The following is an 18000-nucleotide window of genomic DNA, read 5'->3' as shown; positions in this document are numbered from 1 at the left end:
CGGGATTTAGAAAACCTTATTCGCCCTTTTTGTTTGCCTTACTCGCGCCCTACCCACAGGCACTGTTAGTCTGTTGCACGTATAACCAATTTCATAGTGGACCATAAGATGAAAAGAGAACCAAACGGAAAAGTAATGTCTCAATCATAGATAGGGCTTACCATGATCTTTTTTGTGGCTACCTATGACTGTAAGTAGCAACCGAAGTTTGAACGATACATATAAATTACGTTGTCTGTCAAGCAGTATGCATCAACTTGGTCCCATTGGGTCATGTTACCCATCCATATGTCCCAAGCCAGCAGTCATTTTACAAGATAATTGCGTCTCTAGGAGCTATTTAGCGTTCCACAATCATAAGCTGACTTCTTAAAATATAGATTAGCTAAGAATGTAGCCAAAACTTTGTCCCTCAAAAAGCTAATCAATTGGGACTCAGCCTGCTGAATAGAACCCACCATATAAGATGTAAAACTGACATCAATGCTTCTCCATCTTCTCTCCCTTGCATATTTCTTCAAGCTTTCCTCAATCCTTATGTATTGATCCTTTTCTTTAATATGTGTGCCTGGTTCTTTGGAGAAACCCTCAGATAGGCACCTGGCTAAAACGACCCCATCCTCTAAGGCACAGCACCCACTCTGGCCAATGTCAGGAGTCATGGGATGTAAAGCATCTCCTGCAACACACACGTTGCCTTTACTTATATTCCCCAACATGAGCTCCCAGGGATGTCTATATCTCAATGGAGCTGGTAGGAAATCATCTGCTTCAGTTTTTTCAATGAAGTACTTTACATCACTTGGCATCTTCTCAAGCTTCTTTACCACATATTGTTTCAGTTTGGCAGGATTCTCTTCTAGCTCTTTATCTGCAAGTGTCCGAGTAAATGTGACAATGGCATACTATTAATTTGAAAATGACTCATAAAAACACGTTAACCTTCTCTCTCCACGTTTGAAAGCGACAAAAAGTTTCTTCTGCGTCATTTACACTAATTGACGTGTTTTCTTAAAATACGCACGTATTGGTGGTAGGTCCAAACATGCACTAAATGTCATTAGATTATAAACATAGTGAATGAATGCCTTTTTTGGCAATTAAAGTTTCCATAATCAAGAACTTGTATTTTTGAAAATTCACCTTGGCTGATGGGTGTCCATGTGAAAAACCAGTAGATGGCCCTCTCATCACAAGGAACAGCACCAACTCGAAAACCTTTGCCGAGGAACTGCATGAACCTGGGCTCAAACCCGTGATTGGTCTTGAACTCTGCACATCCCCTGATTTCATACCTCCCAGTGAAAGAGGCCTTCTTGAAGCCTAGCCACTTTGCCACCACGGAGTTCACTCCATCACATCCAATCAATACCTTTTTCAATTTCAATTGCAAACATTGATGTACGAATTGATGTTCACTAACTTGGACTTATAATAGATGTTGTTTGCTTCTTAGTTTTTATATATGAAAGATGTTTGCTTATTTCTCATCTCAATGATGTCATGTCACATTGTTTACCTTGGTTTTGATGGTTGTCCCGTCAGCAAGATGGGCTATCTTATAGAAGCCAGATTCCTGAATGGCAACAACCTTTGACTTGTATCTGATGGTGCCACTTGGAAGCTCATTGGCAAGGGCTTCCAACATCAACTTCCTTTTAACACAACGAACTTCAATGTGTCTAATCACACAAAAACGACCATCATATAGCAAGAATTTGGATATTTAAGAACCTTGACCTCTACAGACAATAAGATAGGTTTGTTTTGAACTCAAATTGAAACATTTAGACACACTCATTATTGCATGATTCCCCTCAGAGACAGTAGTAGAAGCCAAGGGGTAAGCTGAATTTTATCCAGAGTGTACTTACTGCTTTCCTGTTGCATTGAAAGACGTGACTGATGTTTGGTCCCCTGTAACCAATGAAGTGGTCACATTCCTGCACTCCAAATTCAGTAGTTTAGTTTAGGCTCTTAACTCTTTTCCTCATTAGCTTAGACTTTATTTTTTTCATCTTTTGTTCAGTTCTTTTTATTAGATCTGAGAACACATCACAGACACTCACGACTGTACACAAATTATACATGCGGAACCAGATGGATCTTTTTGTGAATTAAAGTAAAAGTAGAATTTCAAATGAGAAAGTTACTCCTCATTTCATAGTGTGTTTGGATTAAAATTAGAGAGCTAAGTTGAGTTCAACTTAACTTTTCAGACCAATTTTCAAAAAAAGATAAACAACCTTCTATCTTTTGATTCAACTGAAATTTATTTGTAATTCACACTCAAGAAAATGGAAAAAAAAATTTGCTAAACATGTAGACACTATGTTCAAGACCAGCTAACTGATATTATAACTTTTAAATTTGTAATCTAACATAGCCTTAGTCTAATTAATTATTTAAAAATTTAATGCACATGAATTTAAAATATTTAATAGACGGAAATTTAAATTAAAAAATTCTTATTTATTATCTCAATTTTTAAAAAATAAGTGAATAGTTAATGGAGAAAGTGCTCGTTAAATATGGGTATGTTAGAAAGGAAAAAAAAAAATTAAACAAACCGTGCAAACGGACTCACCCATTCACCTGGATATGTTGCTGACGAAGCAGATCTCCAACTCCAACAGCATCCAAGGCCTTCCAACCATTTTCCCATGTATTCATAGCAAATCCAGTAACCCTCAAATTATCTGAAGATTCTAACACCAAACTTCGGATACCCAACCTGCGATCATGAATATCAGAATACTAAATTAAACTACAACATTTAATATAATACTGATAGAGAAACAAGTGAAAAGGTACCTGTGAAGTCCTACGGATGTTGTAAGCCCAGCAATTCCAGCTCCCACAATCACAATATCTTCAACCACTTCTGTTTCCATTTTTACTTGATCTTTGTGTTAACATTGTTTTTCGAGTTCAATATATATATATATATATATATATATATATATATATATATATATCCCTTTACTCCAAGAATAAGTCTACCTAAACTTATTTTGTTCAATAACTCCAAAAATAATGTAAAGACAATGCATTGTGTTAACATTGTTTTTGGAGTTGAATGTATAACTATATATATTGGGGAGGGATTCACTTCTTCCAAGAGTGAGTCTCTTAAATTTACTCAACTCAGTAATTCGTGTTCTATATCAAATTTTAATGATCCAATCATTAAATTAAAATTCTTTATTTATGTATAGATCAAGTTCGTAAACATTTAAAATTTTTAAAAATTATTTGATATTCTTTTCATTGATTCAAATCAATAGATATTCATAAAAATATTTTATAAGATTTTAATTAATGCAATATAATATCAAATAGTTTTCAAGTTTTTTAAAAATCTGTAGACTTGATTTATACATTAAGAATTTTTAATTCAAACGGTTGAATTTTTAAAATTTGATGTAACATGAATTATTAAGTGAAATAAGTTTAGATAAACTTACTCTTAGAATTAATAAGTCTCCCCTTATCTATCTATCTATATAGATATATATGAGGATGAATCCTTTTATTCTAGGAGTAAGTCTACCTAAACTTAATCTGTTCAATAACTCATGTTCTACATCAAATTTCAACGATCCAACCGTTTAATTTAAAGTTTTTAATACATAGATCAAATCTGCAAATTTTTAGAAAATTTGAAAATCATTTGATACTTCATTTCATTAATTCAAATTAACGGATAATCATAAAATCATTTGATACATTGATTCGAATTAATGAAATGAAATATTAAATAATTTTCAAATTTTCTAAAAATTTGCAGATTTGATTTATACATTAAGAACTTTAAATTGAACGGTTGGATCGTTGAAATTTGATGTAGAACATAAGTTATTGAACAGAGTAAGTCTACCTAGACTTACTCTTGAAATAAAAGGATCATTTCTCTCTCTCTCTCTCTATATATATATATATATATTAATTTGATACATGATATATATAATCTATATAATTAGATAAAAATAATACTATTTTTTCATTTTTATTAAAAAATATTTATTCTTTAATAATTGTAATTTTTTTACTTATCAATATCCTTATTTTTTATTTTTACACTTTTTCCTTTAATAATTGTTATTCTCTTATAAATAAAACCATCATTAAAATCTATTATAATTACTGTGTTACATATATTTAACTGACTCCATTTTTTATTTAAATATAATACATATAAATTTGAATTGTTTCAGTTTCACTAATACATAAAAAGAAACATATATACATATTTTAATATTATTATATTATATAAATAAATTTATAAATATACCAATAACAAGTTTTTGGAGGTAAGTTCTTTACAAGCCAATGGTAAAAGAAGCAAGTAAATTTATAAATGTATCAGTAAGAAAGTTTTTTACTCAAAAAGTAAGTTTTATTTACTTAATATCTCAAATTTTATATTAAATTTTAGCAATTTAAATATTAAATTAAAAGTTATTAATATATAAATTAAATTTATAAATACTTAAAAAAAATTTAAAATATATGATATATTCTTATATAAATTTAAATCTAACACATAAAATAGTTTTATAATTATTTATTAATTTAAATTAATGAGATAAGTATTCAATAATTTAAAAAATTTTAAAATTTATAAAATTGATTTATGTATTATAAAATTTTAATTCAACCATTATATAGTTAAAACTTGATACATAATAAGTGACTGAGTCCTCTTTATCATGCCCATTTTTATTTATTTATTTTTATTTCACTTTTGAATGCAACAGTTCGTGGCGGCCTTTGAACCCCGCGATTGCTATTGTTTTTGTAAATGAGTTCCTAAACCAACAAAAGGACGAAGAACATAGCGCAAGGAAGCATCCACTCCTACAACACAACAAATTAGGCACGGCAATCTAACCCGTCTCCTTAGGTAACTGTCTGAACCCACCCCAATTTGAATGGGAAAAACCCGTGTTTATCGGGTTTGGGTTCGAGTTTTTCTCGATTGATAAAATTGGGAGTGGGTCGGGGACGGGGATGTTAATACCCACTCCGCCCCCACTCCCGCCCGGCTTAATAATATAATTAAAAAATTATTTATATATATATATATAAACCAAAATTAAAAATATTTATATGTAAAAATTTATATTATTTTACTTTTCTTTTATTTTTTTAAAATTGTTCATATTTATTTAAAAGAAAAAAAGAAAAAAAAATAGGAGCGAGGGCGAGGTATCCCGAATCCCACAAGAAGAAGGATGGAGACTTAGATTTTACCCCCGGCAGGTATCGGAAGCAGGGGCAGGGCGGGAGCGATTTAAATTTGCGAGAACGGGGCGGAGAACGTAAAACTGGCCCCACCTCGCCCCGTTGCCATGCCTACAACAAACTCACACCAGCTATCACAATTTTTATTTATCTTCTCTTCTCTTTCACTGCCTAGGATGAGGCTTTGAGTGTGTTCAAGGCACTTGGATTTCCAAAGGTAATCACCAAAACACTTAACATTCATGCACATTACTATCACTACACCTTTAAGACAAGTTGGATGGATAACCAAACCACTAATATTTGACCTAACATCAGGGGAATACATTATACACCTCCCTCCATCATACCTAATATTCGACTCAACAAACATCTGATCTGCGTCCTCTCTTTATCCACATCTGTTTGATTTTTTTTAACTTGTATCAAATGAATTTCAAACCTTTCTTTTCCCTGCTATTTCTTCCTTACTCTGCATTGTTCCTATTGCAGATAGGCATACGCATAATGTTGTATTGTTGTTCAGTTAAGGGTGTTCCTGAATTGACACAACCAGTTTTTGACAGCTTTTCCTTTGGCAATGAAGCAGCCATTGTTGTTCCTATGAACCTTGAGCGGACTCCCCATTTTGACCATCATCTTCTGAACCAACACTCTCACCCGCGACTCCCCTCTTACACTGCTATGCTTTCCCATCCCACAAACCAGCGTAAGTTGCGCAGGAACACCGTAGTTACCATCCCCCATCCTCCTTCGCATCTCCTCCAACCAAAGCAACACAATCAAATAAGCCCCACCCAGGTGAAACCCATGCAAATCCAGCTTCACCTCCGAAGAATCCCACACCATCACCTCCTCCATAATCACCCTACACCCCAACAACTCCCCAATCACCATCCCCTCCCCTCCTTCCAAACCCTCCTTCAATTCCTCAACCCCCAACGCCAACTCATCCAATTCCAAATTCTCCGTCATTCTGACAATACTAGGGCAACAATTGGTGACAGAATTGTAGGTCCTAATGGAAAAGGGAACAGCCTCAGCCCTCATCCTCCGAAGCCAGCCAAGCATTTGGAGGTGCTCCCCGTGAGTGCCGTAACTGGAAAGAACCATGTTGTAACACACGGTGTCCACAACAAACCCTCTCTTCGCCATTTCATCCACCACTCTAACCATATCCTCAAACAGGCCCAACCTTCCGTATGCGTACACAACGGACTTCAACTCGAAGGCCGAAGGTACAAGCCCAAGTCCAGGCCCAAGAGCAAAATCGTAGGCCTGACGAGGCCTATCCATGGCGCAGAAGCCGCTGACGATGTACTGGTAGGCTGTTTGTTTAACGTGGAGCGAGGAGGAAGTGCGGAGGAGGTGGTTCAGGTAACCATAAGCCACGTCGAAGCCCGTTTGGGAGGCTCGCTTCGAGTGGGAGTCCATGAGTTTGCCGTAGAAGAGAACGAGTTCGCGCGGCCGAGATTCCAGTTTGGATGTGGCCTCGGAAATGAGGGATTGGGCCTGGGCGTGGTGGCCCAGTTGGTGGAGGAGCGCGGCCAGTTGGGCAGCGGTGGTGGGGGTCCAAGTGAACCATGGGGCTTGGGTGATTCGGGCGTAGAGCTGCGGAGTGCGGAGTGCGGAGTTATTAAATGAGGCCCAAATAGAGAAAGAAAAGACAAAGTAGAGGGACTTACGGGGAAGGCGAGGGTGGAGAGGTGTGGATAGGAATAGGAGGTGGAGGGAGAGAGGAGGTGGGAGAGAGTGGTGAGGACCACGGATTTGGGTGAGGATAATACGAATCTTTGAATGAGGTTTTGGGTGGTGGCAGAGGAGGTGCCTATCTTCCTCAGAAATCGCTCCCCTTGTTTCGTTAGCGTCATTCTGATTCTGATTCTCATCCTCATCGGAGGAGATTGCTTCATCTTCCATGACTGCGTCTCCTGAGGAGAACACTGTTCGACATTCCCCAACCTCAACCCCGCCACTCTCATCATCATCATCGTCATCCTCTTCCTCTTCCTTCCACTCACCTTCTTTATCTTTAATTCATTTATAATTTATCAATATTTATTTTTTTAATTGATTTCTCATATATATATATATATATATATATATATATATATATATATATATATATATATATATATATATGGAGAATGCTAATGTACTCTCACCTATTTTTTAGTGGGAGTATGTTAGCAATCTACACCAATTTTTTAGGACAAAAAAATCACTCATTTATTTTGATTTGGTTAATTCGTACAAATGATATTATAGTAATTTAATTTAATTTTAAATGAAAACAAAATATTTTCTCTCTCTTATTAATTTCATTATCTTTTATCTCTCCTATTAAATTCTTTCTTTAACTAATTTCTTTTTCATCTCTCATGATGTCTCCCTCATCTCTCTTTGAACAAATAAAAATTTATTAATAGAAAAAATAAATGATTTAAAGAATGAAATTAATAAGAAAGAGAAAATATTTTGTTTTCATTTAAAATTAAATTAAATTACTATAATATCCTTTGTACGAATTAACCAAATCAAAATAAATGAGTGTTTTTTTGTCCTAAAAAATTGGTGTAGGTTGCTAACATACTCCCATTAAAAAATAGGTGGGAGTACATTAGCATTCCCCTATATATATATATAAGAAGGGTTCAAACGATACTGATATAACTTTTACTAAGTCCCTGTTTACTTTTATGAAAAGACTATTCATGCATATGGAAAGCGATGTATGAAACGTGTTTATTTCGAGTGAAATACGAAGAAAGAAAAGTGGGAGAACTGTACGGAGAGTTCTTCGATAAACCATGAAGAAAAGCGTAGAAAGATTATGTGTCATACATAATCGATTATGGGCCAGCATAATTGATTATGCATACATAATTGATTATGTGGCATTTTTTCTTTCAGTCGTGGTCCAGAATAGACCGTTTCAAACTACTAAAACAAGTGTAATTTAGTAGCTTAGAACGGGTCGTTCCCAAATTGGAACGGGCCGTTCCCAAACTGGAATGGGCCGTTTCAAACTACTAAATTAGCTTAAAAACTCTAGTTGAGAACGGGCCGTTCCAAATTAGCTGTTATGGGTAAAAATACAAATTACAAAATTTAACTATCATAATATATTTTGTTATTATTATTTATTATTATAAATATTATTATTATCATTATTATTAATATTTAAATAAAAATTATCTTATATTATATATATATATATATATAATATTTAAATCGTAGAAAAAATATTTTTTTCAATATTTTAAATATAGTCAAAATATCAATTAAATTATTAAAATAATAATATTATTTATTTGTATTATAAAACTACTAATAATAAAATTAAAAAAGAATCTTAAATTAATTTTATTATTAAATTTAAAGCAAATATTTAAATTAAATTATTTTTAAATTAAGATTTTATATTTATTTTTTTAGTTAAATTTTTTATATTTATCTTTTAATTATAATAATTATAAAAAAAATTAACCTAAGGGCAAAATAGTAATCTTACAAAATTATTAATTAAAAAATTCATTTTTATTTATCACATCAATCAATTCACTCACAAACTTTCATAAACTTTCTTTACACTTTTCACTCAGTTTCCCTTAATCCAAACAACTTCACTTTCCACTCACTTTCCCTTCAAATCCCTCACTTTCCACTCACTTTCTTTACACTTTTCACTCAGTTTCCCTTGACTCTCAAGTTGTTGTTCAATTTTGACAAAATTTAATATACACATATAAAGTATTCATATTTTAGTATATTTTGAAACAAATATATTTAGTCAATTTTATTTTATAAAAATGAAGTATCAAATCATCTTAAATTAATATAAAATTTTGTATATATGATCTAAGAGTAAAGAACTTTCAATTTAACGGTTGGATTTACAAAATTCACATTTAATTTAAAATTATTGAGCAGTGTAACACTTAATAAAAGTTACACAGTTACACCAGTATCGTTTGAACCCTTATATATATATATATATCAATTGATTAAATAATATTATTTAATAATTGGCGATTATTGAGCAGATAAAACAAACAAGATAAAATAGATTCAAGAGAGTAATAGAATTATCTTGATAATAATAAATTCTTGATAATATATGAACTATAACCTCTTGTGGGTCGATCACCTTGAACTATCAAAAGTGTTTGTACAACTTAGTGACTTATTTGATCTAATTAAATTTAATAGCACAATTATAAATTGTTTTATATATAAATCATAAATATCTATTTTTCATAATAGTATTTTTAAGAGTTTTTTCATTTTAGAGTTTGTATAATTTTTTTCAATTCTTTTTTTTTTATCGAATTCACTTTTTTATTAATTATAATTATTTATAAATTAAAATTTAATATTTTAAAATAAAATATCAATAAGTAAAAATAAATTTTTTATAATAAAAATTATTTATCACAAATTTATATATTAAAAAATATTATATATACTAATTTAAATATTAAATACAATATTTATTTGTAAAATTGAATTATATATAATGTATTAGACAGAGAAGAGAGCGTAATGTTGGGAGTGTGGATTAATTAAAAGGAAAGCGAAAGGAGTGTAGTTTGTACGTGAGCATTCGAAGATCATCTATTCCATAATCCATATCTCATATCTCTCTCTTTCTCTCTCACACACTCTCTCATCACTCTTCTGCTCTGTTGCACCCATCAATCATCAATCATCAATCATCAATCATCAATCATGAACAAGAGGCCAATAACCGCCGTATACAAGGCCCTCCCCGATCTCTGCAATCGAGAACTCGGCCACCTCCCTGCCAGAAATTTCGCTCTCCGCCTCGCCGCCTCCGAGGTTCCGTAACCCTCTTTCTATATATATTTTTTATATATTTTTTATTTTTCACTACCTGTTTGCTTCCCGAGGATTAACTTAAAAATGTCGCCTTTTTCACTCCTTGTAAAGGGTATTTTGTTTTCGGAATCCGATTAAGGTGGGTTTTTGCTTTTACAAACAATAATTATAATTACTGTAATTAGGCTACGACACGCTTTTGTGTACGAATCTGAATGTGCCTCTGTGCAGAAGCTCAAAGCTGTACACTGATTATGAATCAACGTGGTGTCGTGTGTTTTAGGATCTTGTCCTTCGTCTTGATTTACTTAGGAAGCTGCAAAAGCACAGAGGCTGTGTCAACACTGTGAGCTTCAATGCAGATGGTGACATTCTGGTGTCTGGTTCTGATGACTTGAGGGTTATTCTCTGGGACTGGGAAACTGGCCGTATCAAACTCTCTTTCCATTCTGGTCATGCTAACAATGTCTTCCAGGCCAAGTTCATGCCTCACTCTGATGATCGAAGCATTGTCACCTGTGCCGCTGATGGACAGGTACATCCTTTCTGTCATAAGGATTCCGTTTATACTCCTTTCACGTCTGTGATCCTTCGCATTGTCATTGGGGTCACCATTCCTGTTCCTTTAATGGTTTTCGTAACTAATGCTACTAACTTATGCATATATTCCTGGATGCAAAAATGCTTTATGCTTTCTGGATGGCTAATTTGTTTCCCTAACTTGGTGCTCTACTTCTAAGTCAAGAGAAATATACTGATGTTTTATTATTTTTGTAATGAATATGTATGAACCTTCTTATAGATTGATTTACTGAGAGAAGCGCGTTTCCCTGTGCAAACTCTCAATTATAGGTGAGACAAGCTCAAATTCTTGAAAATGGAGGAGTGGAAACTAAGTTTCTGGCCAAGCATCAAGGAAGGGCTCATAAGTTGGCTATTGAGCCGGGTAGCCCACATATATTTTATACCTGTGGTGAAGATGGATCAGTGCAGCATGTGGGTGATTGATTCTTTCCTGCTTTTAATTTTTTATTGTATACACTTTGGTCATTTCTCACTGAGTGTTTTGGCAGTTTGATCTGAGAACTGGGTCTGCAACTGAACTTTTTACATGCCAGCCAATCAAGGACAGATGGAATTACATGCCAGTCATCCATCTCAATGCAATTGCAATTGATCCAAGGAACCCAAATCTCTTTGCGGTTGCTGGGTCTGATGAGTATACTCGACTTTATGATATTCGCAAATATAAATGGGATGGATCAACTGATTTTGGTCAACCGACTGACTATTTTTGCCCTCCACACTTGATTGGTGATGAGCGAGTTGGAATAACAGGCTTGGCCTTTTCTGAACAAAGAGAGCTGCTTGTGTCATACAATGACGAGTTCATTTACCTGTTTACCCAAGACATGGGTTTGGGACCAAACCCTGATCCTGGGTCCCCTAAATCTATGAACAGTGATGCAAGTGAAATTGGATTTAATCATGGGTCTGTGTCATCTCCATCCACCATGGATGCTGATGAGAAAATCACCCCGCAAATTTTTAAGGGACACAGGAACTGTGAGACAGTGAAGGGTGTTAACTTTTTTGGACCTAAATGTGAGTATGTGGTGAGTGGGTCAGACTGTGGTCGGATTTTCATATGGAAAAAGAAAGGTGGTCAGCTTATTCGTGTCATGGAAGCAGATAAGCATGTTGTGAACTGCATTGAGTCTCATCCTCATACAATGGTTCTTGCAAGCAGTGGTATTGAGCATGACATCAAGATATGGACTCCAAAGGCCCTTGAGAAAGCTACTTTGCCCAAAAATATTGAGCAGGTATAAATTCTGTCTTCTTGAGTTAATTATTGCAAGTTAGAACTTAGAATCATGACAAAATGATATTATTATATGCTAATGATGTCTTTTATGTATAGGAAGCTCTAATTTTGTAATTTTGTTTATAAATCTTTGACCAGAAGAGTTTCTATAAAAACTATATATATATATATATATAATATAATATAATATAATATATTATCATAAGAAGAACTCAAATACGTTGTGTGAAGATACTTTTATGGACTTTAATCCTCCATCTGTGCCTGGCTGTCCTCAATCTCAGTCAGTTCAAAAACCAAAAAGTCTGGTGTCATATTGTCACCCAAACCATAAATTTTATAATTCTTGACCCATATATTCTTATACACCCATTACTATTTAATGATGGATAGATCCTCTGTGATTGGTCAAACTTTATTGTTTTGATAAAAGTAGTCGGAATTGTGTGAATTGCTATTTGTTTCTTACAATTCAATGCGATTCAAAGATGCAACTATGTAGATTGAATGCCGAGTCATTTTTGGTCCTGAATAGGGTCTCTCGAATACTGACTGAGTTTTGTAGGTAAATTGTTTGAATCACAAAAATTGCATGTTGTGTTGTTAAGTCCACTGCATCAATAATGAGACCCACTTTGCAGAATGTCAATTCTGCCCCATTCCTTTTGCTTTTTCCCTGAATCAGTACAAGAATGATGCATCTTTGTTAAGTTCGCCTTTGGTAACTATGTTGACTAGACCAAATCCTATGATGATTCACTAGCTGTTACAAGTAGGCTGGTGTCTGGCAGTTTGGCTGAGATACCCAAGATCCTTAGCTCCGTCATCATAGAAGACCCATCCCTCTCCGTCAGAGAGACTGGCTCTGCTGATGATGACCCATTGCTGGTCACATGTGAGCTCGTGTCTGGCAGCTCCGATGCTAGTGTTGGGGCAATTAGTCTCCACATAATCCTAGTTTCCATTTCTTCTGCCACACTCAGTCAGTGCTATAGTTATTCCTCTTTGTCCTGTCCCAATTCGCTCACTTCATATCTTGTAGAATATAGCTTCTATGGTCCAAATCTACGGGTCTAGAAATGGTAAAATTTCAAGGTGACCAAGAAAAGTTCGTTGCATTAAGTGTGATCGAGGAAAAAGTTCCTAGTTCTAACACGTTTGTAAGTTGCCTTCCTGTCTCTAGTGTTTTCCATGACCTTGAAGCTGTCAATCATCTTGGGTGCTACTGCCCGCAAATAAACCATGGCTGTAGGTTTCATAAAGAAGTTATATTATCACTCTCAACCTCGAAGACATTTACTACCTGAGAATGGGATACTTTGAAGACAAACGCAAAATCACCTTCTTGTTCCCCCATTTTCTGCTGGGAATCTTCAGCCTCTTCCACCATGATCTCCTCTACCACCTTCTCAACCTCAAAACCGAGTCTAAGTTTTTGAAACCCAGGTCCTCAACTTCCCCTCAAACCAGGTCACGTTCTTGCTGTGACTATTGCATGGGTTTTGGGTATGGGGATTCTTCAATCTGGTTGGATCCATTCGGCAAGTTAGACCAATTTGTTACCAAAATTAGAAAATAGAAGAACGAAAAGAAAGATGGTATTTATTGATTGCAAAATAATTGAAAATAAGATAGATAATATTTCATCCCAGGGTTTCCCCTTTAGAAAGGATTTCTCTTTTTCCTTCACAAAGAGCAAAGCTCAATTCTCAAATGATACAAGATAGAGTGCCTCTTCACTTACCTCCTCCTCCTATATATTTATTTACCTCTCAAATCCCCTTTAACTGTCTAACCCTTGTTCTAACTAACTGCAATAACCGTTCTAACTGACTTCCTAACTCCTGACGAACCTGGTTAAGGGAAACCCTATAAAATCACATTTTTTGGCCTTCTCTCTGCTCTTGAAGGCAGAAACTTGGAAATAACTAAATATTGGCACGTGAGACAGAGTTACAGTGTTGAAGCTAAGCTTTACAATGAAGAATGACATCATCATTTAGGTTTCACTTATGTTGTTATGTCAACATTTCAATTTTAATTGGTTTTTCTTTTTTTTGGATCCAAAAAAGTATGGCATCCAAATACCCAAGGGACATAATCTAGCTTGCATGCAATGACCAATAAAGGCCCTTAACCTGAACAACGCATAATTACACTACATGAATGGAAAGGAAAGCACTTAATCACTGACATTCCTAAATGAGGAAGAGCTCTGTAGTGGGCCTGAATGGTTTGATTAGACCTATTCAATTAATTCATTGGTCTACTTGGGCCTAAAGTTGATTATGATGAGTATGATGGTTTAAAGTTTTTAAGTTAAAATGAATTAAATAATTTGAAGATAGATATTTTGGCATTTTACATTTTTAAATAATGAATAAATAAATTGCATTTATTGTTAATTTTTTGGAATTTTTAAGGAGTTATACAGTTGACTTTGAGTAGCCACTTTTTATGCTGGTGACTTATATGAGTTGAGTCTTGGTCTATGTGAAAGTATATATTTCAATTTGCTTAGCTATATAATGAGCTATTTGACTTTAAATTTCCAATACATGTTCTTAATTGTTTTATATGTTAAAAATACTTATGGTGTTTTTAATTATTGATCTTGAACAATTCACTAAATGATTTGATTCATGATTTGAATCCTGGATTAATATAACCCATGTGATATGTTGTTGAGGTCAAAGTTGTACTTTTTGATGCTTATTATATACTTCAATTATTGCCTTGTAATTTTTGCTGAGAAGAGGAATGTGTGCTAGAAGAGTGATATACGAAGTGTGATTTATTAAAGGGATATGTTGGTCAAGGAGCGAAACTGAATGTTTATGTTATAATGTGCTGGGCATGATATGAAATCCTACGTAGGAACTATTAAAATATGACTGCTGTTAGGTGAATAAAATTTTCCAAATTAGATGTGTTTGGAGCTCATGATTTTGGTTTATAAAGAAATATTCAGTTTTTCTGAGTTCTCTGGTCAGGGAAGTTCATTTGGGGATCCTTGGTAGAGCAGTGATTGAAATAATAGACTGAAATTGAACTATTTGACCATGGCAACTGAGAACTTGTCCTGGCATCAGCACAGTTAAGACTTTGTTAGACTCGAGAGTTTGAACACACAAACTGGAGATTTAATTGACAGCATTTTTGGAATCATTCTTTAAGTTGTAGTACAGAACACTATCAAAGCCCTGTCAAGGATTCTCCTTGCAGTATATGATATTACTGTCCTAGGGTTACTAAAGAAACATAATTGCCACACAACATGACGCATAACTATCCTATCAGAACTAACAACTGTTTTTTATTGAGAACCAGTGTGAGCAGTACTGTAGGGAACTTCTGAACCAGTACTGGCTTAGTTGGTTGGAACACTTCACATTTGGATGCTATGGCAAGCTTATGTGCTGCCACATCGATATAAGGCAGTGGGATTTGTCTGAAAAATGAGTAAAACTGGCAAGCCAGAGGCTTGATTACGCTGCCTGAGGGGAATTGGCTCTATGCCCCCAATTTTAAGCATGTTATAAAGACAAATTTACTCACAAGTGATTTTCTCTAAGAGCATTTTATACATTTTAAAATATTTATCTACCTAACCGATTAAAAGACTTCTAATAAAATAAATCTTTTTCATGTGCTGATCTTGGAAAGTCTAGGAGAATGAGATTTTAACACCGATTCTGGTCTGTTGTTGTTAAGTGATAAATCAGAAAAAGATTGATATTTTCGTTACATGAACTGTGTAAGCAGCAGAAGAACTAATTTCTCTGCTGTTACTTCTTTGAAGAAGGTTCTCGTGTTTGATCATATTCATTGGTTTACAATTGGTGGCGGTGGCTATGATATGTTTGATGATGAATATGATGTTGATATGTCTGAGGATGATGATGATGATGATGATGATGATGATGATGATGATGATGATGATGATGATGATGATGATGATGATGATGAAGACGACGACGACGACGATGATGACGAAGATGATGATTGTGATGATGGGGATTATATCAATGATTACGATGATGATTGTGATGATGATAACAACAATGCTATAGATGATGATAATAATGATGACAATGACAAAGATGATAATTTTGGTGGTGGTTGTAATGATGCAAATTGATGAAAATTTTGTGTCCGACAGAAACCGAAGGCTAGGGGCTGGATGTACCGGATAGCTTCTCCGGAAGATCTGATGTTGCAACTTTTTTCACTTCCAAGGCGAAGGGTTAGGACTGAAAGCGGTGGAGGAAACTCAGCTACAGATCGAGACCTTCTACAGTTGATATTGACATTCAATGCTAATAGTGACAGTTCTAACGATGATGAAGAAAACGATAATGATGAAGATACAATCAGCCAAGACGACTTGTTCAGTTAGTTAAAAGTTACACATCGGTCAAATCTTGACCTCTAAAAATGCTAGCAATTGTAAATAACAGGATTAACAAACTGTAGACCGGAATATTGCATACTGTCTAAACATTATTATTCTACATACAATTCCCCCCCCCCCCCCCCCCCCCCAAAATTTATTTGTGGCCATTTTTTTAGTGATTTTTGCTTTATTTATGTGTGACGTATATTTATTCTTTCTTCTGAGTTATACGTAGATGATGGGAAAAGTGAGTTACAGCTCAAAACATTTCACCTCTTAAGTTGAGATGTTTAAGTAAATCTTAGGTGTTTGGAAGTTATTTATCTGATTTATGAGGAAATTGTACATTACCGTAAGAATTGTTGCTTGTTAAACTTTCCGATATATTGGCATTTCTAGATGTGCACCTAAACAACCTGTATACATGTTTGCCAAAGAATAAATTTCATTTTTTTCTCCATTAGTATGTAATATGTGAGATTTTGATTTTATTAAAACTTATTTTAATGTTAATTAGTGTCTTTTTTTGAACCAATGTTGATTAGTGTCCTTTGTAATTGGTATGTTTTTAATTGATGTTGATTAAAGAATTAAAAGTATACTTTTTTATTGAAAAGTTTAATATTTAATATTGAGTTAATCATCTATACATTCTCAGTGTAAAGTTTTTTTACACCGACAATTAATGATATCTTTTAAAGTTATTTATTTTATTATTATTTCATTAAATAAGTAACTGATATGACACTATTAAAAGATATGATTGGTTGTCAATGTAAAAAAAATTTACATTGACAGTATATAGGTGATTAATTCTTTAATATTAGGCTTAAATTGTTTTACATTTTCTAAAACTTGTAAACATTATTTTTTATTTTATAAAATGATAAATTTTAGATTTTGGTTTTGCAAGTTTTATTACCTCTAATTTTTTGACTTATAAAATTCAAAGTCATTATTTTTTGGTTTATAAATATTATTTTATTATAAATAAATAATATTTATTCTAAGAATTTGTAAATTTTTTTAAAATTTCACACTAACATAATGTCATACATAGTTATAGGTATTGTATGTAATAATCACATACATTATAATAAATACATAAGTAATTATAAATATAATGTAATAATATAAACTAAAAATATAGTTTTAAATTTTATATGGATAAAAAATACTTTTACAATTAAAAACATTTAAGTATGACTATTATTGATGCAATTTTGTTAAAATCAAAATTTACTCTTTTTACTTAAAAGCAAATTTTTTAGATAAAAAAATAAAATAAATTTTTCTTATTTTATAATCAGTTGTCTTAAAATAAATTATTTTTATCGTTCTGTCTTTAATTGTTAATAAAAATAAGGACAATGATAAATTATGCGAAATCCGTCACGAAATTGCAAAGAATCTCATGACGTGTAAACAACTATCATTTCATTACTTCTTGAATGGTTTAGTCGTCCACAGTGGAAAAGTTTGATTTTATGTTACAGTTCTATTATTTGAACATCAAATTTTGAAGAAGGTATTTGGTACCCTATGTTTTAATTCTCTTGCTATAGTTTGGTATCTACAACTATTAAGATACATTCAAAGAAGCATCCTAAACCCAATTAAAACAACAACAAACCAGAATAGTCGTAACCTTTGATCTTAAAATCTATTACAACTGTTCAACTTTCAA

The 18000-nt window shown here is 33.4% G+C and overlaps 3 protein-coding genes across 6 annotated transcripts; 1 reads left to right on the top strand and 2 right to left on the bottom strand.

The window, feature by feature from the left end:
• Positions 1-117: 117 nt before the first annotated feature.
• Positions 118-2947, bottom strand: LOC109796696 (monooxygenase 2). Of its 2 annotated transcripts, none has more exons than XM_020356448.3 (6): positions 2815-2947; positions 2588-2734; positions 1875-1943; positions 1520-1682; positions 1144-1372; positions 118-871 (listed from the first exon to the last, which is right to left on the bottom strand). In XM_020356448.3, exons 1-6 carry the CDS (start codon positions 2892-2894, stop codon positions 330-332), a joined length of 1230 nt encoding a protein of 409 aa, XP_020212037.1. In that variant the 5' UTR covers positions 2895-2947; the 3' UTR covers positions 118-329. The 2 variants fall into 2 exon arrangements, with proteins under 2 accessions (XP_020212037.1, XP_020212038.1); XM_020356449.3 differs by having other exon boundaries at positions 2588-2719; positions 2815-2931.
• A 2508-nt stretch (positions 2948-5455) lies between these two features.
• Positions 5456-7259, bottom strand: LOC109796695 (pentatricopeptide (PPR) repeat-containing protein). The gene is made up of 2 exons (XM_020356447.3): positions 6933-7259; positions 5456-6858 (listed from the first exon to the last, which is right to left on the bottom strand). The coding sequence occupies exons 1-2, from the start codon at positions 7242-7244 to the stop codon at positions 5770-5772; spliced, it is 1401 nt and encodes a 466-aa protein (XP_020212036.1). The 5' UTR covers positions 7245-7259; the 3' UTR covers positions 5456-5769.
• A 2535-nt stretch (positions 7260-9794) lies between these two features.
• Positions 9795-16505, top strand: LOC109796693 (uncharacterized). 3 transcript variants are annotated; one of them, XM_020356445.3, is made up of 5 exons: positions 9795-10089; positions 10373-10624; positions 10942-11085; positions 11163-11915; positions 15723-16219. In XM_020356445.3, the coding sequence occupies exons 1-5, from the start codon at positions 9979-9981 to the stop codon at positions 16056-16058; spliced, it is 1596 nt and encodes a 531-aa protein (XP_020212034.2). In that variant the 5' UTR covers positions 9795-9978; the 3' UTR covers positions 16059-16219. The 3 variants fall into 3 exon arrangements, with proteins under 3 accessions (XP_020212034.2, XP_020212033.2, XP_020212035.1); XM_020356444.3 differs by having other exon boundaries at positions 15720-16219; XM_020356446.3 differs by having other exon boundaries at positions 9801-10089; positions 16080-16505.
• Positions 16506-18000: the final 1495 nt, after the last annotated feature.

Source organism: Cajanus cajan, chromosome 7 (genome assembly GCF_000230855.2).
Source record: "Cajanus cajan strain Asha chromosome 7, NIPB_CcT2T_4, whole genome shotgun sequence".
Classification (NCBI taxonomy): Eukaryota; Viridiplantae; Streptophyta; class Magnoliopsida; order Fabales; family Fabaceae; genus Cajanus; species Cajanus cajan.
Note: the sequence above shows the minus strand (reverse complement) of the source record. Positions and strands in the feature narration are given on the sequence as shown.

What these genes read in the sequence shown, in the direction of transcription:
- LOC109796696 (XM_020356448.3), bottom strand. Translation starts at nt 2,894, where the DNA reads ATGGAAACAGAAGTGGTTGAAGATATTGTGATTGTGGGAGCTGGAATT. An exon ending in ACATCCGTAGGACTTCACAG is followed by an intron (nt 2,735 to 2,814) that starts GTACCTTTTCAC and finishes TCATGATCGCAG; the next exon opens with GTTGGGTATCCGAAGTTTGG. An exon ending in ATGGACACCCATCAGCCAAG is followed by an intron (nt 872 to 1,143) that starts GTGAATTTTCAA and finishes GGACACTTGCAG; the next exon opens with ATAAAGAGCTAGAAGAGAAT.
- LOC109796695 (XM_020356447.3), bottom strand. Translation starts at nt 7,244, where the DNA reads ATGACGATGATGATGATGAGAGTGGCGGGGTTGAGGTTGGGGAATGTC. An exon ending in TCTCCACCCTCGCCTTCCCC is followed by an intron (nt 6,859 to 6,932) that starts GTAAGTCCCTCT and finishes CGCACTCCGCAG; the next exon opens with CTCTACGCCCGAATCACCCA.
- LOC109796693 (XM_020356444.3), top strand. Translation starts at nt 9,979, where the DNA reads ATGAACAAGAGGCCAATAACCGCCGTATACAAGGCCCTCCCCGATCTC. An exon ending in AAGATGGATCAGTGCAGCAT is followed by an intron (nt 11,086 to 11,162) that starts GTGGGTGATTGA and finishes GTGTTTTGGCAG; the next exon opens with TTTGATCTGAGAACTGGGTC. An exon ending in TGCCCAAAAATATTGAGCAG is followed by an intron (nt 11,916 to 15,719) that starts GTATAAATTCTG and finishes ACTTCTTTGAAG; the next exon opens with AAGGTTCTCGTGTTTGATCA.